Source organism: Anser anser, assembly GCF_964211835.1.
Source record: "Anser anser genome assembly, chromosome: 6".
NCBI classification, from domain to species: Eukaryota; Metazoa; Chordata; class Aves; order Anseriformes; family Anatidae; genus Anser; species Anser anser.
Window position 1 is genome coordinate 11,490,776 of NC_139726.1, and position 24,276 is coordinate 11,515,051.

The 24,276-nt window shown below is 45.2% G+C and overlaps 1 protein-coding gene across 3 annotated transcripts in view; it reads left to right on the forward strand.

The window, feature by feature from the left end:
* The window catches only part of MARCHF4 (membrane associated ring-CH-type finger 4), an 89,842-nt gene extending 77,509 nt beyond the window's left edge, over window positions 1-12,333 (forward strand). For all 3 annotated transcript variants that reach the window (XM_083840971.1, XM_083840970.1, XM_083840972.1), the window contains one exon: window positions 10,521-12,333. In XM_083840971.1, the coding sequence (XP_083697097.1) occupies window positions 10,521-10,882 (362 nt within the window). In that variant the 3' untranslated portion in view covers window positions 10,883-12,333. The remainder of the gene's footprint in view (window positions 1-10,520) is intronic.
* The last annotated feature ends 11,943 nt before the right edge of the window (window positions 12,334-24,276 follow it).

Sequence of the window (24,276 nt, forward strand, 5' to 3'; positions counted from 1 at the left end):
TCAGCATCAGAATTGGAATACATAACAAAAAAAAAAAAATCAAGTCTAAATGAAACATTCTCATCTGTCTGAAAACATGTATGTATACTTCCATTCTGGGGGACAGCATGACTTTTTCAAGTCTTGCTCCAAGCTGGTGTGAAGCCAGATTTCAGAGCCCTACGTAAAACAGTGCTGTTGCTCAGCTTTGCCATTAAAGAAATGTCCCAGGAATGTCTAAGGATACAGCATGACTGCAAAGGCAACACCTTGGTCAAAGCAACTTTAGGTATAGGATAAAAAGGTTCAAGACCCTGACCTGGAGGACTGACCACTGTGGCACAAAGGTAGCATCCACCTCCTTGGACTTCTGATAAGGGAATGTCTGGAAGCCTGAAGATGTAAGAGACCCATAAAATCACCAGGAGACCAGGGTGTGCATTTGGCCAGCGCTCTGTTCGATTAAGTTTGAAATAATTTTCTACTCCCCTCTTTTAAAGATCTAATAGTATCTGTCGTGTGCACAATGTCCTTTCAAGATGTGGGGTATTGCTATCCCCTCCATTTTAAATCTGGGAAGAAAAAAGGTACCAAAAGGGTCCATAAAATCCTAGCTATGAAGCAAGGAGGAGAAATTTTAAGAGAGCAGGGGGATGTATGGGTAATGCCTCTAAGCTCCATCCCTCCTGTACTGGCACAGTTATGGGTAGACTCACAAGTGAGGAATGCTGCTGGAGATGTATGATTTAGGAGCAGGAGTGTCCTGCTGGTGGAGCTCCAGTCTTTATTTATTTATTTATTTGCTTTTTCCTAGAAGAGTCACAGTGGTTTGGGTTTTTTTTTTTGCTGCCTGCATAGCTAGAGACTGCCCTTTAATCCCCTGCTTTATCGTGTGCTGTGAATTAAATACCACAGGAGTACAAGAGCCCTTAAGGGCACAACATCCATTTTGCTGTAGCTGTCCACAGCCAGCTGAGCTTACCGGAGTGCTTTTGTTTATGGTTTGTCTATTTCCTAAGTGAGGATTATGTAGAGTTTTATTTTCCCCATTTTTTGCTGTTATTTCTTGTTTTGTTTGTTTGTTTTGTCCGGGTTTTGAGTCAGGGAGTAGAAGTGCTAGTCTGGGCAGGGCAGGAGAAAGTTGTGGAGGTTGGTAGCTCATTTACTTAGAGCTGAAAATGCTGTGGCATTTCTAGAGCGCTGGTGCTGCTGTGTGTGGTTCCCGGGGTCAGCCCAGCTCCTCTGCCACAGATGGCATCCTGCAGACAACCGATGTTGTTTTCCCATTGCAAACAAACCATGTGGGGAGTGCTAAGTGAAAAGGAATTTCCTGTCCTTTGGACACCTTCCACTAGCTCCTAAATTTTGCCAGCCTTTCCTCATTTTGGGCCTTACCAGCTCAGCCCAAGAGGGACCAGCCCACGTGTTGTAGAGGAACACAAGGCTGGGCAGTGGACATGACGGAGGATGGCTGCCTGGGATGGAGGTAGTACCTCTCAGAGAAGCTGGCGTCTACCTGGCAGCCATAAAAGCTCTGTGCTGCTCCTACAACATATTGACCTCAGCTCCCACCAGCTCCACAAGCCCCACAACAGGCAGTCCCTACCTGTTCTCTCCGTTCGTCCCAATGGATAAAGTGTTCCTCCTGCAGCTACAAATGCTGTGCGCGTGGGACGGGTTGCTCCTGCTTCTGAGGGGAACCTGTAGCATCCCCTGTGCATAGGACTCGCTGCTGCGTACATGTCTGAAAGGCACCACACAAACACGACACGTTGCAGTGTCACGACCTGGAAATTGTCTCTTGCTGTACAGCTCGGCAGCATCCTGCAAAATCACAGTGCTGCCTGGAGGAGAAACTCTCCCAGCTGTCATGCCGAGCCCTCCCATCAGTGCCTCGGGCGGATTTAATAAAAGAGCTGCCTCCTCTCCAGGAGGGAAGGAGGAAATGGCTCTGCCCCAGCACGGCATGGGGCCAGGTCTGCCACGATCGCTCACCTGGTGCAACAGCAACTGCGGTGACCTTCTGAGATGCCAGCGTGCTGGATCCTTCTCCCACCCAGCAGGGCTCTTGCTGAGTCTGGGGGTGGCGTTAATGGCTGTGCAGAGCCTGGGGCCTAGCGTAACCGCCCGCTCAGATGGGGCCTGCTGCTCCCGTTGCTCTGCCAGATGGAGCGGAGGAGGCAGGGAAGGAGAAGGGCTCCTGCTGCCTTTGCGGGGTGTCCTGGCCCACCTGGGGATGAGGAAGCGTTGAGGCAGAGCTGTCCTTGAACCCCGGCTTGCACGAGAGGAGCCAAGCCGTACCAAGCACAAGGTTTGCTGGTTCCTCAGCAACTGAAGACTTGGGGGGCAGCCTGGTTGTGCTGCCAGTGACTGGAAAGGGAAGAGTCCATACCTGCAGAAAATACCTCACTGAGAGAGCTGCGAGCAGCTTGTCTGCATACACTGGTGGAGCAACACATGCCACATACCATACTCTGCCCAGAAACAGTTCTGGCCACGGGGGCCTCACTCCTTGAGGGGCTCTGGTTCAGTTTTGCCAGAGCCGTGGCCTGCGTGACCTGCAGGGAGCCAAGCATGAGACGCGCAGTACAGCAAATACACTTAAAGGGTGATGGGGAGAAGAAGGAGAATTTTTTTCCCCAGGCCCACGGGCTCCGTGATGTCGAGTGACTGACAGCAGCGAACAGGGCCTGGCCATGCAGCCACCCCCAGTTCTGCTCAGCCAAAGCACAGCTCAGCCTTGTGCATATTTAATCAGTTCTCTAGGTATTAAAAAATGTGCATGGAGAATGACTGATAATAAAATGCCTGATTATAATCAGTTTTTTTTTTCCCATACGGTAAGCATTCACCCAGCCTCAAATCTTTATGAATACGTTTTCAGTGTATGCTGTGTATCTTTCAATACCGGACATTCCCCAGCTTGCACACCCTCCTTACGTAGTTCCAGCAATATTCAAAGCACACCTTTGCTAGACATCCTGTGGACTAGAAGTATTCTGCTCACTGGGCCGGTGCCTTGCAACTACCAGAAATGTCTAAAACATGGCACCAGAGGTCCCAGGTCATCCATTACCTGGACATCTCCTGTATTCAGAGTAGAATGTCCACTAAGCTCTTGAAACATGCTGTGGACAAAATTTACATTTTGGAAAACAGAGATGAGAGTTATGAAGGAATCTATCCTTCATACTGGATTTTGCCTGAAAGCAAAGAATCCCTGAAAATCTGAATGTAGCAGCAGTTTGTGCGAAAAGTGACTGTGCGATGAAAGCATTCCTGAGCTGAAGAAATCTATGATGTGAGGATAATGGACTCCAGAAAAGCAGCGGCAGCAGCCTCAGGGGACCAGAGCAGGGAGTGTCTCTTGGGAAGAGAATCTGAAGGATAAAAGAGCTGTGAACAGCTCGCAGTTGCCAAAAGGGATGATACTAAAGGCACAACAGCAAACTGTGCCTGTGCAGGGGAAGGCTCAGAAGCGTGGGAAGAGAGCACTGAGGCTGCATCAGGAGCTCTTTGAGGACCCAAAATCAGAAGCTGAAAACACAAAAAGGCAGAGAGAGAGAAGAGCCTGCAACTAATGGCGAGTCTCTAGGAATCACATAGCCATGGGGAGCAGTCAGACCTGAGCCTCAGGATGACCGTTCAGAGAGAAACAACGGCAAGAAATGGGTCCGTAAGCTTATGCTAAGACAAATCTAAGAGCTCAAATAATATTTGATATAAAAAAGGCCAAACATTAAATGTTGCCTTTGTCTCAGTCTTCAAAACTTAACTAAAATAATTTTAATGAGGAGAAAGGAGCCCAGGGCAGAATCAGAAAAGAACAGACTCAAAAACATTTAGATGAGTTTGCTGTGTCCTTGTCAGCTCGTCCTAATGAACTTCAGAGGAAGCCGCAGGAGCAATCTTTGACCTGTGAGCATTTTATCCTCACGAACTCAGGGAGAATGCAGGAGGTGCCAGGCAGCTGGGGAAATGCAAGCAAAGTACCTAGCTTTAAATATAATCTCTATCATTAAAGAAGGTGTGAACAGAAAATCATGGAAGTAAAGGGCAAATCGGTTTAACTGATTCATAGAAAGATACTGGAAGAAATCATTAACTGATCAGTTGATGAGGAAGAGAGTATAACCACATCTAATTTGGGAGGATAACTCTCCCGGTGGCTAAGGAGGAAGCAGTGGTTTGATATCCCATGACCTGAGCAACACTTTAGATGTTTTCCCTTCAGATTCCCCTAAATAAAACAGAGAAATGTGATTTAAAATGAAAAACTGTAAAGCAGATGTACAACCAATTGAAAAGCTGCTTTTATAGTAGTTGTCAGTGTACTATAAACTGGAAACACGTTTCAATTAGGACTGTTTTGGACTCTGCTCTCTTCATTATTTTTATTAATGGCTTAGATAATGAAATAGAAAGTGCTGTTATAAAATTTGCAGATGACACCAGGCTTGGAAAGGCTGCAAGCACTCTGGAGGATCAGATCAGAATTTGAAATGATCTTGCCAAATTGGAGAAATCAACAAGATGAAATTTAATAAAGAGAAGTGCAAAGCGCTACCCTTAGGAAGGAGAAATCAAAATCCCAAACACAAGCTGGGCCAGGCAGTCACACTGCCAAGGACAGCGATGCTGTGACAAGACATCAGTTTGTTTTGTCAGGGTACTGAAAGGAAGGCAGGGTTACGTTATTATTCTGCACCTTTGCTCTGAGGACTGCACCCTCTTCGGGACCTTGCTTGCAGAAAAGGGGGGACGAACTGAAGAGATTCTGGAGACGATGAACAGGAATGAGGAGAGGGCAGAAATGACTTGATTCCCCATGTGGTGAACTCTGATATTTACATCTCCCATCCCAAATCCACCCAAGTGCGGAGTCCCACTGATGCCACGACATTACTTTCAAGGATAAATGTACCTCTCCCCACTCTCTGGGTTGCCCGCTTCCCCACTGCCTGCTGAGCACAGCTCTGCAGCTTTGAGTCTTGGCCCTTGGGGCTTTAAGGATGTTAGGTTGTTTAAAGAACTTGTCAGATTCAGCTGGAACGGCCCCTGACTCAATGTAGATAACAGATACTAGATGCCCCTTTCCCAGCCCGTATTTCCAGGGAAAGGTCCCTCTGGCTCTTTTTTCCAGGTTTATCACCAAGGGCTCTCTTGCACCATTAATGAGGGATAAAATACAGGGGATTGCACTGAAAAGTAATAGGGACTGGAAGGGTCCACTGGGAGCTTGGTGACTCATCTCCCGTGTACCACGAACTTGTGAAGTTGACAGGAGGCAGAGATTCATTGCAATTTCTAAAGCGCTTTTTGGAATGGAGCTATCTCATGGAGACTACGAGAATTTGGGGGGTGGGGGGCCAGCCTAACTTGAGCAAATGCAGAGCTCAGAGCAAAAGTCAGTGCACTTTACTGTAGCACACTAGAAACCTATAATGAGGGAACATAACTGAGCCTAAAGAGACCATCTGTGGCTGGGCATGTCCCCACAGAGCCCATCAGGGAAAAGACACTCTCCTGGCTTTGTTTTTACACCACTCCTTGTGTGGTTGGCCACTGCTGGAGGCAGGATGCTACCATCGCCAGACCCCTTCTCTGAACTAGTACAGCCACTTTACTGCTATTAGGGGAAGATAAAAGGAGGATAAGGATGGAGCGTGTAGGATGAGATAAAGGCAAAGAGATAAGTGAAGGCTGAGCTGCAGGAGCTTTGGAAACAAAGGTGGGGGAATTCGAAATTGCCACGAAAGATGAAAGAACGCAGGGAAAGGGAGTGAAGGGTTAGTGTATGCAATGATGTCAACAGAGGGAAAGCCCGGCAATAAAAGCTTTATCTCCCAGGAGGATTGGTTTGCCTTGGCCTGAGCCATCGCTGCTGTGGATGCAAATATTAACCTTTGATCACAGCTGCTATAATCTTCCCCTGACACCCAGCAATGAAAGGAACTGAAACCGGCAAAAGCATGGCAGCTCTCTGGCTGAGGTGAAACCGCATTTTGTAAAGAAACCGAAGGGCAGAAGAGCTGCTGATGGTGGAAACGGGGTTTCCACCTTTTCATAAAGCCCATGCCCTATGCTCACACCGCAGGGCAGGGGCTTTATGAGAAGCAGGAGAGAGAAACTGGCTAGAACGAGCTGTGATTTTTGTTCCTGTAGATGAGTGACAGCACAAGGGTAAAGTACGGCACCGTCTGCAGAAACCTTGTCTTCATGGTTTCTCAGTGGCAAACAGGAGAAACAGTTCCTGCCCCAAGAATTTACCTGTCTTTCAAGAAAATGCACAGCGAGCGTTGAAATGAGAGGAAGGTTAATTAGAAGCTGAACGTCCTGGAGAAAAGATTGCTTGGTGGTAGAGGCTGACAATGTGCACAGGGTGACTGCTTATCATTTCTGGGAAGCTGCTGCTCCAAGGCTCTTTTAAATTGAAGGCTCACAGCCACTCAGGTTAATCTCACGGGATGGTGGTACCTGAGCTGACGCCCCCTTGCCCATCCAGAGGCACTAACCCAGGTCTCTTCACATCTATTTTATGCCCGTGCTCTGCCAGCAGCCCCTCTGGCTACTGAGGGCCTCTCTCTTGACCAGTCTTGTCACAGGCCCACTGATGGCCATGCTCCTCTGTCCCAGCTAACCCCAGAAGACAAAGGGCCACCTGCACACAGTTCGTGTGCCCTCCCTCAGCACCATGATTTTTCTTACTTGCACAAAGGCTGCCCCCATGGATCATGATGTGGGCAGGTATTGCAAGGCTCAGAGAAACCCTACAGTGATCAGCCTTACCTCTGGGCCACGGTACTCGCCATGGTCACATTCCCCTTCTCAAATCTTGCATGTTAAGCATGCAGAAGCTCAGGGTTAGCTGTGGCGATCAGTAGAACATGGAAATTAAATTGCTTTCACCAGTGCTAGCCCTGTTCCAGACTGCAACTTGATCATCTGGGGAAAAAAAAAATGCGGAGACACCAGTCAGGTCTCTGCATGAGAAAATGGGAATGAGAACAGCACATCTTCAGTGCCCATGTTCGCTAGAAGCTTCATTCCACCACCACCACAAAAAGGGATTTCATGCACCAGGCAACAATCTGGACCAACATGGATTTGTGTGAAACTCACAGAGATTTTCCTTCTGAAGAGGCCGTCTTTCGCATAGGATGTGTTGAGAACAGATTTTGTGGAGCAGAAAAGGGAAAGATAAACTTGGGAGGAGTGGAAAAGGATTAGGATGCTACTGGCAATACCTCTAAAATTCTCATATAGACATTTCTGAGTTCATAGAATTATAGAATTGTTGGGTTGGAAGGGACTTTAAAGATCATCCAATTCCAACCCCCTGCCATGGGCAGGGACACCTCCCCAGCTTTCCTGTAGGTCCCCTTTAGGTACAGGATTAGGAGTGGGATGGACTGAGGTTTCCCTCCTCCATCAACTATAGTTTAAAGCCCTAGTTGAAAGAAGGGAAGTTCAGAAAGGGAGAAGTTCACACCAACCTGCTATTTTCCCTACAGATAGAGGATTTGGCTTACGGAAAAATTGCTTCTAGCTGGTTGCTTCCAGTTGCATACAGTTCTTCCTGAAGGATTTTCCACTTACGTCTGGCCTTAAATTGAAAAGATTCAGCTCTGTTAACCAGATTGAACCTTGAGGGAGGGGTGTTTCTGGAAGGGAGTACACACAGCTGAACATAGGAATTCCAATCCTAATTTAACTCAGGCAGACAAAATTTGTTTCAATGGGAGCATTAAGCTTCCTGCAGGTTGATATAAACTGATGGACTCTTGTTTAATCTTAGCATTCACTGTTGCAAATGAATCACTGTTACTTCCACCTCCCTGCCCACCCCTCTGCTTGGTTCCTTTTTAATTTTACAGCTTTCTGAGCTTGACAATGGGAAATCGATAAGTAATTTAGAGCCCCGTAAATACAGAGGGAAACAAGTTATTTTGTACTTTTATAAATATTTTGAAACCAAAATTATCTAAGAAAACAGGTGCTCAGTTGACTCAGCAACCCATCCATCAGCATCACACAGTTAATTGCATAAGATCATAAACATTTATAATTAGAAGGCAAACAAACAAGAATTTTATAAACAGCCCTCTTGAATCAGGCTGTGCATTAAATATTTGTGATAAGGTAATTAAGAATAGATTTACAATCCTGGCTCAGTGTTTAATACTTCGGAGAATGGATTTGATTCTATGGAGGATGTTCTACAGCCAAGGAGAAAATATTTGATTTTGGTTCTTTTATCCAAGGCTTAAAGAGGTCTCAAAGAAACATTGGCTCTGTCATTGATCAGACTGGAATTTCATTCATTACAGATCAGACAGCTCATTTAAATATGTGTCTAATGTCCCTTGCCTTGGACCAATCCACTTTAGGCCTGCTTCAAAGCTGTCTCCTTGGCTGGATCTGTAGGCTTTCCCTAAGTCCCGCTTTTTATGGTCATGCTTTGATCAGATGTCAGAACTCTCAACCACGTTCCAAAGCTGGGAGGAAAAAACAAATTTTTCTGTGATGACATCAGGCTATGACAAACGGACATCACTACAGGACTACACCTGCATATAGACTACACCTGCAATAGATCACCTGCAGTGATCTATTGGAACTGGAATAGAAATCTCTCTTGTACTATAAGCCTGTTTTAGTACCTACCTATATTCCCTGTCCCAGAATAGCCAGGCTTGAATACTTCAACTCATAGAATTTCTTCAGCAGCCAGTAAGGAGACTCAGCACCATATTAAGATGAATGTGAGAGTCTCCCTGAAGCTAATCTGTGATCGAGTCAGCAAGGTTTCTAATTATGCTTAGAATCAGAAAGGCTAGAAACTCGGATTGTAGTGAACCTGGAACTTACGTTCAGTAAAATCAAATATAGAAACTAGGTGGCTGAGAAACTAGGTGGCTGCACTCCATCAGTGAGTAAAGGGGAGGTCAGCCCTAAGTGTAGGATGACCTTCAGATTATTTTTTTTTGTTATTTTTTTGTACAGAACAGGTTTACTCCAGTAGTCAGCTGTCATCAGAAACTAGAACAGTCTGGAAAAGTTGGGTGGAGGGTAAAGCCCTAGCATTTGATTCATCAGAAATAGCAGTAAACCACTTTATTCTGTGCTGATCATCATCACCCCTCACTGGTCAAGGCAACCTCCCCATTTTCACATTTGTATTTATACTCCTGGAACAAGTAGGCAAGAGAGCTGCTCTTCCTGGAAATGTTTCTAATAATCCTGATGCTGACCAAGAATGGTGAAGCCATCACTATTAAGAAAAAATAAATTATTTGTGTGCTAACTCAACAAGTACATGCCCTTTCTGCTGGTCTGGCTTCAGTTACGTGGGACTCAAAGACACTTTCCTAACAGACAGACTGCTGCAAAACCAGGGCACCCAGACCCTCTCATTCTGCATAAATCCCATTCTCCATTAAAGCTTATTAATTATATTACAGTGTGTCAGCTAAGCCAGTCTACATGAGAAGTAGCAGCTTCGCTCAGCCTCAGTGGGTAAGAACAACACAGCGCTGCAGGTGCTGCTGTTTCCATTGCATTCAAAGGGCCAAAGCCTGGTAGCTTGAAAATAACAAAGCTTAATAGTCAAATAATGTCATCTTCAAAACAACTTCGACCATTATCTAGTCCTTCCAGCCCTCTTTCAAGTGTGGGGAGGATGACAGAGAGCTCTGGGAGGTGAGCTAACTGCTAGGTGGAAGGGCCTGAGCTGCTCATTCCCTTCCAAATGCGAAGACCACTAGAAAGCAAGTGTCCCAAAGCCTGGCTGCCACCCCAGCGATATCAGCTCTGCTAGATGCAGACGGGTGACAGCACAGACGCATTCTCTGCGTACTCAGAGCAGACACTCTGTGAGCTCATCCGCACTTTCTTTCAAGCGTGCTGTTTTCTCCCCTTGGAAGCACTAACCTACGATGAGGTACCTGGTTTGCCAACGAGCAAACGTTTGCACAGGATGACAAACCGCTTACAGGTACAGGCTGCCCCTTGTTGTGTTTCATTGCCGTCTCGGGCCCCCATGTGCGTGCCTGCTCTGCTGCTGCTGCGCGTGTGGGGAGATGTGGTCTGTGCCCGCTCGTGACGTTGGTGCAGCAGACGTCACCGGCACGTCAGCTCCAGCTACACCCCCTCCAAGCACACGCCGCTAGCTCGGTGAATCATGCCTACGCAGCGTGCAAAACTAGCCCAGCGATAGATAAACCTCGGGCGTTTATTGGTAAACAGACACTGGTTTTGCTGTAGGAGCATAACTCACTCTGCTGCATTTAAGACCTGTTTATTGATTGCTGAGATAAAGCTGTAATCCTTTTAATTCAAGGGAAAAGGGATCCAGCCGAGCAGGAGCACCGGTGCTCTGCCAGTCAGTAATTAAAAACATGATTTATCACTGAATATACACTGGCGAAGGGAGAACTGAGCTAACCAGCTAGCTAGAGGGCACGATGCTGGGGTAGGCTTATGGTTCTTTCTAAAGTTTTGTTCTGTTTTATGTTTATTTCTTTCCCCCTTCCCTCCAGGTCTAATAATACACGAAGGGCCCTCGGTTTACCGGATTTTTAAACGGTGGCAGGCGGTCAATCAGCAGTGGAAAGTGCTGAACTATGACAAAACAAAGGACATGGAGGAGCAAAAAACAGGGACCAGGACAAATCAGCGCCCCTCCTCCCAAACCACCCACTCGTCCTCCACTGGTGGTACAGCCACTAACTCCGCTCCAGCCGACAGCGGGGCCCGGGCTGCCGGCCAAGCCACAGGCACCCTCTCTGACCACCACTGTGCTTACACCATCCTGCATATACTCAGCCACCTGAGGCCTCACGAACAGAGGAGTCAGTCTAGTAGTAACAGAGAGCTCGTCATGAGGGTCACGACGGTCTGAGCCGAGGAATTCAGGAGGCCTTAACACGGAGCGGAGGAGACAAAGAACTCATAACGCAGAGGAGCATGGTGTGCCTTTTTCTTTCTCTTCCTTTTTTTTTTTTTTTTTCTTTCTTCTTCTTCTGTTCCTTCTTTTCTTTTTCGGTAACTGCACAAGATATAAGAGGCGGCACCTGGCCAGCTGAGGAAAAAGCAGGTGGAGGGAAAGCTGCACACTCATGCTAAAGAGGTTAATGTTTTCCAGCCAGTTTAAAAAAAATACAAAAACAAAACAAACAAACAAACAAAAAAACACAAATCACAAAAAAAAAGAAAAAAAGAAAAAAAAAACAACAACAAAACAAGTGCAATACAGACTAAAAACTGAGTAGGCAGAGTTCTGGGGAAGCAGAGGAACAGACGGTTTAGCATGTCTTACAAACCCTATTACCTGGAATAGGTAACGCTCTGTACACACACCCCATGCACACACACACGCACACACACACACGTGTGAGATTTACAAAAACAAGGAAGGGAATGAAATATTTGGAGTAGTTTTTTTCCAGACTGTGATTAACCAGGGCTATGAGTCGTTTTGTTCATGAGTCACTATGGAACCTTGTTTGATTTACCATAGGATTTCTGAAGTGAAATGGCTGGGAACGTTTCAGTAGTGATTTACAGATTGAATCATCTCGCCAAGAAAATGTAACAAAACCCAGGTGTACCCAAATTTCACCAAAACAAAAATCCTGATTTTTCATAACGTTCCTGACAAAGGGTTTGTGGGGGTGGAGTTGGGCGGGGGGGGAGGGCGTTCCATGACCTTTATTCGACGTATAGGCGTTTCTGGCAAATTTTGTACAAACTCTCCACAGGTGTTTCAAGCACAAGTACTAGTGTGATTTATGCCTTCATAACCCCAAATCCAGCATCCAAATCGTCCCACTCACGCACATCATTTTCCATGCAGACATCCCGGGTTAATTTCCTTCCATTTCACTCCAGTCACAAGAAGCTGACCCACCTCCGGGGGTTTCTGCTACTTTGCTGATTCAGACACTCATACATCTGAGATGTACTTTTTTTTTTCCAGTGTCTTTATCCCTGCTGCTCAATTTGTAACAGTCTCACTCAGTCATGTAGGCTGAGCCTTTCACATCCAGTTTGTTTATTACAGAGTCTATTCCGTTCAATCGTTCAACAGAGAGTTAGTCTGAAGAGGGAGCACAGTTGCCGATTGAATATGTAACACTTCTAATAAGTCTCCTTCTCTGGGATATATCCACGAAGGTACTGGTTGCTCTTCAGGAACATTCTCTTTCAATGCACAATGGCTGAATCATTTGTGGATATTAAAGGGACACTGTCAAGTACTTTTTAAATAGTTTTTAGGGTTTGGGCTTTTTTTACTCTCCATTGTTTGTAATATTCTCTTACAATCTTGAAAATAAAATTTCTTTCCCTACTGATATTGTTCTTTTCCATTTGGGCATGTAGCGTTCTCTCTACTCACCCCATTCCTTTCACCATCCCTGTCCTTCTCTCCACCTTTCATCTGCAACAGGAAGAAATCCATGTTACTGATTTCCTGCTCATTGTCCTCACTCCATGGAGGGTAACTCCCAGCTCTACAGGGTTGAGCCGGTTTGCCACAAATCAAGTGTAAGAGTAGGAAACCTAAAAATACAGAGTTCAGCTAATTGAGGAGCAACAGTTCAGCAGTCCCAAAACAATGAGCCTGCAGCAATCAAGCCTGGATCCAGCCCTCCCCAAAATTACTATAAGGACTTCAGCCAAGCTGCATCTGTTCTGCAGAAGCGCTGGGCAACGTTGCACAATGGCTGTGTCTGACTGCCCTTTGTCGTTGTACCAGCACCTCTCACAGCTTTTACTGGAGCCATGGCAAATGCAAGTCACCGGCTCCTTCGGCAGCTAGGCTGTCATGGGCCAGGTGTTTCTGGACTGGGGAAGGTCTCAAACTTTAACCTCCAGGTTTGAACATACCAGCCATTCTGCAACGTTGAAGATGGAGGTTAACGTCTTAAGGGAGGTTATTTTTTTCATCTAGATTACTTGACAGTGTCCCTTTGAATATCAGAATGCAACAGAACAGGTACTTCTCTGGCAGAAAGTGTGGGAGGTGAAACACCAGCCAAGAAAGCTGACTTACTGAGGACCAATGTGAACAGCATGGTTTCCGAGGCCACTGTACCTTTATCTGACCAACCTTATTTATTATCTACCAAAGAGTGCTTTTGGCTGAGGTGAGGGAAGAGATGTTGGTGGGAGAAGGGAGAGGGAAGGGGCAATTCTGATCATCTGTACAAGCAGCTACCCCTAGACTGAAAGTGTTGCAGTGAATGGTCTCTGGAAGAACCGCTTCTGATCCACAGTAGAGAGAAACCTGGTCAAAGGAAGCAAACTTAACAGCCTCTCACCCCCATGCCTGTCCTGGAAACTGTGCTCATTCCCAGAGACAGGTAATTGTGGTGGTTTTGGGAAGGGGGAGGCATACACCAATGAAGAGAAGGCTGTCAGACATAATGTTGTTTCCCTCCCTGTCCTCCACTTGTTTAATATGGAGAAGTCAAATTCCTTTAATTTGGCAAAAGGCTAAAAGTTTATAAAGTCAGAAGCACAACTGCCGTGAAGGAGTGGTGTGACCTAGTGATCTGATCACACAGGACTCTGCATACTCTCGCTCCAGCTCTGCCACCGACTCTGTAGCCTTGGGCTGTTTGGCTCAGTCCCCCACCCACACAAAGGGGGAATAACAATACGTACCTACCTCACAGGGGTGTTGTGAGAATCCACGTTCGTAAAGCCTGCTGAAGTGCTAAGTCACGTGCGTGCGTGCCACAGGTAGTCCCCGAGGCGCGTGGTTGGGGGTGAGCAGCACTGCCCTTTTGCTGGTTACAGCCTGAATCACTCAGCAGGAGTCCCACGGGCCCTCTCCTGCTTGGAGATCCTCCTTGATCCGAAGCAGAGGGTGTCGTCCGAGTGCCCTCTCCTCCATTGCATGACATTTTAAGCAGCTGTGAGGTGCAGGGTAGTGACCAACATGAAGTCCTACTTGACCAGGGATTTGCTACAACGTTTTCTATATCTGTGGGGTTTGTTGGTTTGGTTTTTCCATATATTGTGCTTAGAAATAAACTTTCCACTTAGGGCTGGCGGTTCGGGGTCTCTTCTGTTGCATGGCAATGTATACAAGTCTTATTGTCTGTCTTACTGTGCAAATGATCCCGCAGCCCGATTTCAAAGATGGGTATGGTCTGAGCCTTTTCATAGCGGCAGAAGACTCAAAAGCCTGTCTAGATTGTTTAATATTTAAACACCACTATGAACTTGTCAATTGTATGTGTTCTGTGCAATACGAAGCATGTCATTACCTGGCTTGATGGGCAGAGGGGCTAAAGGAAGGTCAAAACTTGTTCAAAGAGCTTCATACACATGCCAGCTTGGAGCCGAAGGGCTGCCACCAGCAAAGCAAACTCGGTGAAGCCATTGCAAACTGTTTTCAGGACAGTTTATTCCAGAACAAGGTCATTCTGAGTTTATGAACTTCTAGGCTGCCGGCCTGAGAGAACAAGTGCAAATTTAGTGTAGGGTTTGGGCTTTGGGATTTTCTTTTTTATAACTCCCCAAAGAATTGATGGCAGAAATATCGATGAGGATCTCTTCCTTCCATAGCACAGTTCTCTTGACTCCTACAACTTCCTTTTGCCATTCCCTTTGTGCTACTATGCAGGACTTTAAAAGGTGCAAATAGAGATAGTACACTCCTGAGACATGAAAATACATTGTGTATCAGAGGATTCTAGCAGACAGAAGAGATGAGGTGGGCCTATGTTACAGGTCTCTATTCTTCCTCCACATCTTTGCTCCAGTCTTGCCTGCTAGGTTCCTAAAGAAATTTTATCTGTATTTCGTTACAGAGCAGCCACATCAGCTTCCACCGACAAACAAAGCTTGCTGAGTTTGGCAGCTGTTTCTCCCACTGGAGAAAAATTCCAGGTCCTATCACTGTGGAGACCCCTCAGTTCTTGGGCTTTGTGGTCCTCCAACACCACTTGGGATGGAGGACTATGTTCAGCCATCATCAGAAGTTGTGTGTGTGTGGTCCTGCTCATTCTTGTGATTTCTGCTAGTCTCCTGATTTTATATCTATTTTGACAGGTCTTTCTGGTAATGCTCTTCTAGTTACGCTCTTCTGAGATATTTTGCTCTACGTCAGTTCTCACTGCTGTTCTCACCTGTTACATCAGTGCTGGCCTCCAGCTTCCACAGCTTTCCCATTCTTGCCATGCCCTTTCTTGCTAGATATCTGCTGCCAAGTCCTGACCCTCTTCCTCTGTGCCTGCAACGGCTCAAGCATATGCACCAAGGGTGATCAGAAAACATTAGGACCATTAAGATTCTGTATCAACAGTCAGGTTCAATAGAAGTCACTCAGTCCTCTTTGATATATATTCACTTTGCCAATCTTAGTACTTGCTGTTAATTGGCTGCCACAGAAGACCATAATACCAGCAAAATCTATACACCCAGCTAACTCTTGGTTTCTGATTTCAAATATCGGAAGTGATGGGCTGTTTTTCAGGTAAATCAGGTGTGTTCCCTGTTGTGGTCCCCTGAACAAGGTGCTGTAGAAGTTAACGTCCTTCCTGACCATGATGGATGACCCAAGGAAAGAACAAGTCAGCAGCGTAGTTTTGAGTAAATGGATGTGTCGAATGCCCACTGCATTTTCACTTGGGGAGACAAGGAAAATACTGGTCATGTTTGCCAGTTCCGAACACTGCACAAAGCATTTATATCTGGCAGCAGTAAAACATCAGAACCAACACCTGTACATGGAGGAAATCCTGAAGACTTTCCAGCTCTGAAGGCTACCCTGCCCACATCTGGTGGGCAGTCATTCAAACTTCTTTTTATTTGTTTTCCTCAAGAGAATAACGTTCATTTTGACTAAGCAAAGCACTGCTACTCTTCAGTGAAGGAGCAGGCTGCATCATTAGCATTTCCAACCTGAGGATCATCCACCAGGACTCCTATACATCTCCTTGTGAGAACGCAAAGCCAGAAAACCTATTCCTTTCCCTTACTATTATCTGTCAGTCAAGCACTTAGAGGGAAAATGCCTGCAGTAATTGACTCGATAGCAGTACAGTTGCCTTAGTGGCAGGGTATCCTAACCTTCTTTTCGCTATTCACCTAACTTATAACTCCTCCTTCTCATTCTTGAGCCAACAGACTCCTCACTCCCTCTGTTATCCCTAAACTCCAGCCCTGGAGATCCCCAATCAGACACAGGCACAGGACTCCGTACAGACTCGCTTTAAAGTCTTGCTTCATCCTTCATGCATTCAGACAAGCAAATTAATTTCATTGATAGACAATGACAAATTTGATTCCTGAGAGGAGAAATCAGTGCAGGAACTTATTGCGTTGACCTTCACCTCCCCTTCCACATTGAGGGAAATACAGTGAAAATATCAATTGGCTTTCATACGACAGCAATGAGCTGATAGCTCTAGGAACATTTCCCTCAATAATGCAAGTCTGACATGCTGCCGTTACTGAAGGCAGTCTTTGATCTCACATCTATCATGTTGGATACAAGGAGAACAGAATCTGACACTTCTGTGCTGTTTACACAAACATCAAAAACTAGCTTAGTTCATTATTCAAATTACCTCCAGGTCAGTGGGTGAATTTCTCCTTTGATGAAAGAATGATGTTTTCTCTTCCAGAGATGGAATTGCAAGATAAAATATATGTACACATATACATATATATTTATAAACGTTATGCTGCAAACAGAAAGAAAAGAAAGAGGAAAACAAATAAACCTGAAAGAATGCTTAACCGTATTGAAAAAGTCTTGACAGGAGCTAGGGAGTTACTGTCTGGAAAGTACTACGTATGACTTGACTTCAGGCAAAGAGAATAGAGAAGAGTGAAATGCTTTTATGGGATCTCTGGCCTGCCTCTGGTTCATCTTCATTACTGTATAGCATTTAATTAGCGCAGAAGTATGTGGAAAACAGATGCTCAGCTCCAGCAGTGGGAAACAGACTGAAGACTCCTCAAACTTATCTGAGCCATACTCAAACAAGCACAATGATGCAAAAGCACAAGCGCCTGTCATTAAAAATGTTTGACAAGAGGTGGATTTCCAGACAGATACCAGGACCCAGAGAGAAATTATTTTCCAAGCTACATTGACCACATTGTTCTTAATTTGTTTACTTCCTATTGTTACCCCATTTTTTCAAGCACCTTGGGTAAAAGAAAAAAAAAAAAAAAGAAAGAAAACAAAAAAGATTCTGATACCCATGATATAAAGAATTAAATAACAGCAGAAAAGAGGTACTAAGGTGAGATGCTTCTTTATATATTATGTTGTGCATCAAGATGTGCTTTGCCACACAGAATTAGTTTCTTGCTTGCTAAAAGAAAGTCTGAGTGATTGAGTCTGCTCATAACCAAGGAGCCTTCCTAGAGCATAACCTTCTATAGGGGACCACAGGTTCCCTCTGGATAGGATAGCCAGCATCATTCAGAGGTGTTTTGCTTCCTCTTGTTCCCTTCTTTGGCAGGATGACAACCTGCTTGCTACTACATCATATCTACACCACGTGAGCTGGCGTCTGTGGGCTCAAACATTGCATGAAGGTCAGGCACATCATTTGTGCATGGTCACTAGCAACTGGTCAAGAAGAAAGCTTTTTTTCCAAGAGGGAGAAGGCTGCTGTTAGCAGGTCACTGTTGGGCAGCAGGAACATTTATCAGTTTTGATATCAACAGTAACAAGAATGGCAAATGCCCAGCATACCCTCGCAAGTGACCTGTCTCATCCTTTCACAGTTCAAGGCGGTGGCTCTCTTTATTGCTCTTCCTTACAAGACAGCTTTCCTTTAAAATCTAGCTTGCCACATTTCTCTGGAAGTTTTTCCACTGCACATTACAGAGGTTCAGTTTAGTCCTTTTTCCTAGAAGGACAGACAGACTTCTACCTAACCCACCTGATCTTATTTCTTAACTACAGAGACAAAAAATTGATGTTCTATAACAGTTGGTCTCAGTATCTGTGTTCCCTTTCCCTAATCTTTGCTTTCCCTTGGAAAGGGGCGATTCATTGCTACTAAATGGCACAGCATCTCTTTGAGATGGGAGCATGGACAGCCCTTCTCCTCCTTGCTGAGCTAAGAGGCACAGAAACCTTCCTCCACCTCCCTCTATGCTGGTGCTGCCAGCAGAACCCTTATTCAGAGCTTAGCTTCTTGACCCAGAAGAGCAAACGCTTTCAAACATTTCCTTCACTGGTGTAGAGCTGTGGAATAATGGCGCGGGGAATCTTTTGTTTCTTAGCCTCAGGGTAACTAGAGTGGATGATGTACCTGAGCCAAAAACACAGTGAAGACAAAGCACTTGTATTTTGGATGGTGATAAAACTGGGTGAGGTTCGCCCAGATGAGAGAGGAGCAAGAATCTTTGTCAGATTTATATGGCAGCAAAAGAAAATGGCCTTGTCCCTACTGTTTTTAGCTCATACACATCAGCTCTCCATTATAAACAAACCCTCTGCAGGCAAAGCAGGCCAGGCTTAGGGAGAAAATCTTCCTCATACCAGAAGCACAACCAGCCCATAGCTATGCATCAACCCCTTCAGGACTTTTGCCCCAGCGAGGCTGAGAGTAAAAAGGGAGATAGATAATGGGGGTGGCAAGAACACTTCCCTGGATCGTCATCCCCAATGGGCACAGTCCCCAGTAGGCTAATTCGACATCTCATCACACGAGCCCCCTTTGAAATCACTCCCAAGGACTATGGACTGATCCTTCACTACTGCAGGGTCTGCCCAGGAGAGAGAGCAGTGTTTCTGCATGGATCTCCAAGGTCTTGGTAGGGTCCCGAGCTGGGCCTGGAACAAATCCCCGTGCCCACTGAGGGATGAGACGGGTCAGCGGTGTAACCACGCAGAAATGCTCTCGTTGAGATTTTCCACAAAGATGTCTGTGGGGTTGGGGGGGGGGGGGGGGGTGCTTTTGTTCAGGGCAGGAAGCACGGGGAAGGGAAGGCTGCAGTGTCCGAAACAATCAGCCACAAGGGAGGGGTTGACTGAGAGGAATGACCATGTCAACTGTGTTACTGTCCCGTCATTCTCCTGAACGCAGAATGGAAACTTCCAAGTGCTCTTCATGAGCTTACGTTTATTAGAAAACTATTCCTGGGTGTTTAAGGTTGTTTTCTAATGAAAATATACATAATAAAAAAAAAAAAAGGCAAATGAAAGACTCTTGTTAATCTTTTCCTCTCCTTCTCTGTTAACCTGTAACACACTGTGAAACTTACCTCCTCCTTTGTTTACTGCCATTCCTGGTCAATAAAACCTCCTTCTGTCTGGTCACGATCTGCACAGGGCCCTATACTGTAAGCTTTCATCTTCTGCCTACACATCAGAGATCAAGACTTCATGTAAACAAATCTGGAAAAAAAAATAATAACAACTGTGGCTTGGCATACACGGCACAACGTTAGCACTTTGATTTACTATTTGTTTACAGCATTAAACAGCCAAAAATGTTTACCCAACATTACTATAAGGTTCACGTGTAGTGCCTTCCCTACGTGCAAGGGAAAAGCTCAAGACAAGTGGGGTAAGTACATGCAGCACTGAAGGAAATGCTGCTGTTTTCTGAATACCTGCTCTAGTGTGCTAAGTCCTTCCCGGGGACAATACAGGATGGCCCTTGACAATAAGCATCTCCCATCTAAACAGTACTGCAGGCAGCCCTTACTCCACAGCTGTATCATCTACAATTTTTTGTGTGAGCTTCAACACACAGGGAAGGTTTTGGCATTGTCTACTAAAAGCTTTGAGCATCATTTTTTTTCAGCTGATGTGCCCAGAAGCCCTTTGCAACCAGCTGCACGCTCTTCCCCGTGGCAGGAGAAAGGCAGGGGCAGCTTTTCATCAGTCAGACACAGGGCTCACAAAAGACACACACACAAGAAGCTCTGAAAACTCTTCTTCTGCTGAAGGGCCACAGAGCTTTCTCATGGTTGGACACGTGGGGTTTCTGCCCGGGAGAGGCTGACAGACTCTCTTCCTTGTTCTTTTCCTGGAAACCAGATAAGCTCATTTTTCCTATTTTTTTTTTGATATATATATATATATACACACACACGTCTGTCCCCATTAAGTGTATAGAAATACACAGAGACACAGAGAGAAGGGAATAAATAGAGAAAAAGAAATGGACAAGACAAAGAGCTGACTGAAACAGCTGTACTAATCAGCAAGTAGAAACATATGGAGGACAGAAGGAACAAGGGGAGGGGATACGACAACAGGAGCAGGCACTGGGGGAGAAGATAGGGAGCAGGGACAGGACTGGCAGAGAGAAGGGAGGACTGTGGTGTGAAGAGGCTGGTGGCAACTATTGATTACTGCAGCAACAATACAGATGGTTTGGAGAAAAGAGGGCATGACAGGCTCTAGAGGATCCTTGAGGAAAGGAAGAAGGAGCTATAAAACACTGGTAGACTGGACTTCGAGTTCTGTCCTGACAGCATTTCTATGAGTTCAGGACCAAAGCTGTGTCTTTTACACATTGCAGCCTGGTTTGTTTTATTCTGTGCACACGGATGCATTGTTTAAAAAAATAAATATATTTATGTGGCCTGCACCTGCTCAGACCAAAATTAATTTTCTACACCAGCCAGCCAGAGATATGCTGAATTGTAGTAGTTGTAACACACTGTGGGTTTCAGAAGAACTGGGATACTGAAATGCCGTTTCGCTCTAAAGAAGGTTTTCTGTAAAAGAAGGTTTTAGTGACACTGCAGCCTGGATTCTCTCACACACAGACAGGAGTGTTGCCAAAACATTGGAATCTGATCTCAAGCTGCAAAATTCACAGCAGAATTGTAAAAATCACAGGCTTGAGAGTAAAAAGAATTTCAGGCAAGGTGGTAGCAGGAAGAGGTTTTAACCGCAGGGAATATGAAACTATTTTGGTTTGGATATGGGTGAAAGTTTCCAAGTCTATCCTACAGTGAACGTAGGTGCAAGGAGGATATATTTGCCTGAATCTTAAAGAGAAAATAATTTGTTTTGGGAATTTCAAGCAGTGAACAATGGTGTCTCCCCTGCAGAAATTACTGGTCAGTTCCAGATGTGATACAACCGCCTTCTGCTCCATGTCCAGAAGAGGATGGCGAACTGGAGATCTGCAATCTCAATGATAAAACTCCAAAAGTAATGTAGGTCTATCAGACATCTAATGTATTAATTTTGAAAGATCACAACTTCATTATGTCACTAAAATCTTGTCACCCTTTGGAGCAGTCTCAGACTTGAGCACAATGGATCATTTTCAGGGTTACAAGCAAAGGGAGGCTAAATCACTTCACTAGATTCCCACTGTCACATACAATCCACATGCTTGTCCTTTCCATTCAGATTAGTTTTAGATGAAAGATGCCAGATGTGGAATAGTTTATGATCACAGCATGTGGAGTGACCCTGGAACCTACATCTGTCCTCAATCTCCAGAAACCACCCCTGTGAGTTGAGTAATGCTTGGGTTGTGCACACACGGAATATATTTCAACCTACCTCCAGAGGTATGCAACCTAGGTATCTACAGCTACATCTCAACCAACTTTATATTCATCTAAAGGCCACTTGTCAAATTCTAAGCTGTTTTTGTAATCTTCAGAGAAAAATAGGAACCTCCTAGGAATTATTCATCCCAATTGTACTCAGCACCAAACTGCCTACACAGTTGTCTAGTATGATTTGAGATGCTTGACTGGCCTCCAGTGTTTCAATTTTAAATTGACACCCATCTCTAAAGTTCGGAAATAAGCATCCACCCCTCTTTTGCATGGACTGGGGAGCCAGCAGTCAAATTAGTTGTCTTTTCCCTTGACTTTATTAATCCTAGGAGATAAGTTATTAATCACATTAATCATGGACCAACTTAGCAGGTTAGGCTGCCCAGGCTGAATACAAGATGTGGTCCCTGAAACACTGGTTTATTCAATCATCTTACTTAAAAAAGGAGAAGGAAGGCTAAGGGATTTGTGAGGTGCTCTTACCATCCACAGATTCCAACCACCAAACATCTTAGCCATGCAATTAATTGTGCTTGCAGCTCCAGAAATGTTTTCTGGAGGGAAAAGAAAAATAAAAAACACACACACACAAGCCAACAAAAACCCTCTGTAGGCATGGGTTAGGGCCCTCAAATTACTGCTACCTTCTAGGCCTGAATTCCTAAACACAAAGGGGAAAACCAGCATTTCTTAAACAGCAAACTCTGCAAGACTGTGAAGGAGACCTGGCAAAAAGCTGTTCTCTAAACAGCCAGGCAGCTGGTTTTGTGACTGCCACAATTTGCGGCTCGTGATACTGCAGAGAGCTCTAATCATTACAGTGCATCTTGTATCAGAAGCATCTTTCAGAGCTTTGGGGAACTGATTGTTTGCTTGTTTAAAGACTGCAGTACAGGAAAAATAAAAAAAAAAATGACAAAACAGAGAAGGGATCATTGAGAGAGGGTGAACACTCAGTCAGAACGGAATAAGTACAGCCACAGCCACCCTATTCAACTAACTGGCCTGATGGAAAACATGGCCTCGTGGAAAGGAGAGCCCCTGGATTAGAAACCATCCCTGGAAATGTTTAACTAAAGCATTTGCCTGGTAGTCAAAGCAAACAAGAAGCATACAGGGATGCATTGAGGCTTTAAAACACTGTTTGCAAGGTTGAAGGGGATCAGGGGATAAACACACCAAAACTATCAATGCCCATTTTATTCTCCAGAGTAACCAGTCTATAAAAGGCAAGTGGCCCACGTCCCCACACAACAAGCAATGATGATTACTGACCACACTGAACTAGTAAGCAACGTCCCTTAAACAAGGAAAAAGACCTTCATGTTTTGCAGGGACAGCCCCACAGCCAGAAGACATTCCTTGTATTGCCTCTCTTATCTATGCAAGCAGCAGGGCTCCTCTCCTATGACTTGACCTGCAGTCTCAGTGTCCCCTTGTGGAGAGCCAAGGCTCCCTGTTCTTCTGCAGAGCAGGGGCAGACCTCACAAGCTCCCAATTAGCGCTCCATCCCCACCACAAATGGGCCTCAGGGCCTGCGCTCATAAGCACTGGCACCAGTGCTGGCATCACATTTGCTCTTCAGTTGGGCACCAAAGGGGACCAGCAATCGTGTTGCTTTTCCTGGGCTTGATTTGAACCCATCATGTTAGGGTAAGAGTACAGCCCATGGGGTACTTGAAACATTCACTGTACATCTCTAAGCATACTGTTCCAGAGCATGTTTTTTTTTAAAAAAAAAAAAAAAAACATTACCTCTCCAGAAAAAAAGTTTCTTTGGTATCTGTCTCCACAGTTCTACCACGCTTTTCTCTGGGCTTGTGGTGGCATTTGCTGCTGTTACCAAGATGCACATGATTATGTAATGCAACTGTCTAGCATTTTGATTTAATCAGCTAGGGGAAAAAAACTGTTCCAAATTCTATTAATAACTGGCAGTCAGCTCCCTCCCTCCCCAAATTCCCACAGAAAGAGGATCACAGACAGATCCCTGCAAGCACAAACTAGCAGCCTAACTGGATCAATACCAACCGTGGATCCAATTTTGCAATGAATTCTGGATAATTAATCTGCCAAGGGAAGGGAATCTTAATTAAGGAAAGCCAGGCTGTTCTTTTCCCAAATCTTTTGATTAACAAAGCCACAGGATTGGTTTGGCTGAGGATTTTTGTCTAAATTTTAATAGTTTGTTGTTGTTGTTGTTCCTACTAAATGGTTTTGAAAACAACTATGCAGGCAGTGGGAGAGTCTTCAAGCAGCAGAGGTATAAATTCTTCACTTTGGCTTCTTGACATCATACTAAAGGCAAATGTTCTCGTTATTTAGAATATGGCATCAGTGCTAGGGAGAAGCACCGGCATCACATCTTGGATGGACAGTGTCATGGAGAGGCTGCCCCACCATCATGTAAAGTGGCCTCAGCTGGGCTAAGGCTGGGGCCCTCCCTCCCTTTCTTCTCAGGAAGGGCATCCAGGACAAAAAGCTTCCTCAGAAGGCCAAAGCTCCTGCTTGCACATCTCATTCAGGTAATCCTGGAGATATCATTTGGAAGCAAACGCAACCTGCCAGCACCCACGCTAGGTTGCAAGCAGCCATTTGGGGATGAACCGTTACACAGGTCGCTTCCAAGTTCCTGAAGCAGCTGTCATGAGGCAGTCATGAGTGTTCCCAGGCAACATGTGAAGATTTAGGAGGAGTATGGGATGTATTTCAGAGACATAGGATTTAAGTTCTCACTTCTCTTACTTCTGGTTCTACTTCAAATTCCTCATTTCATCA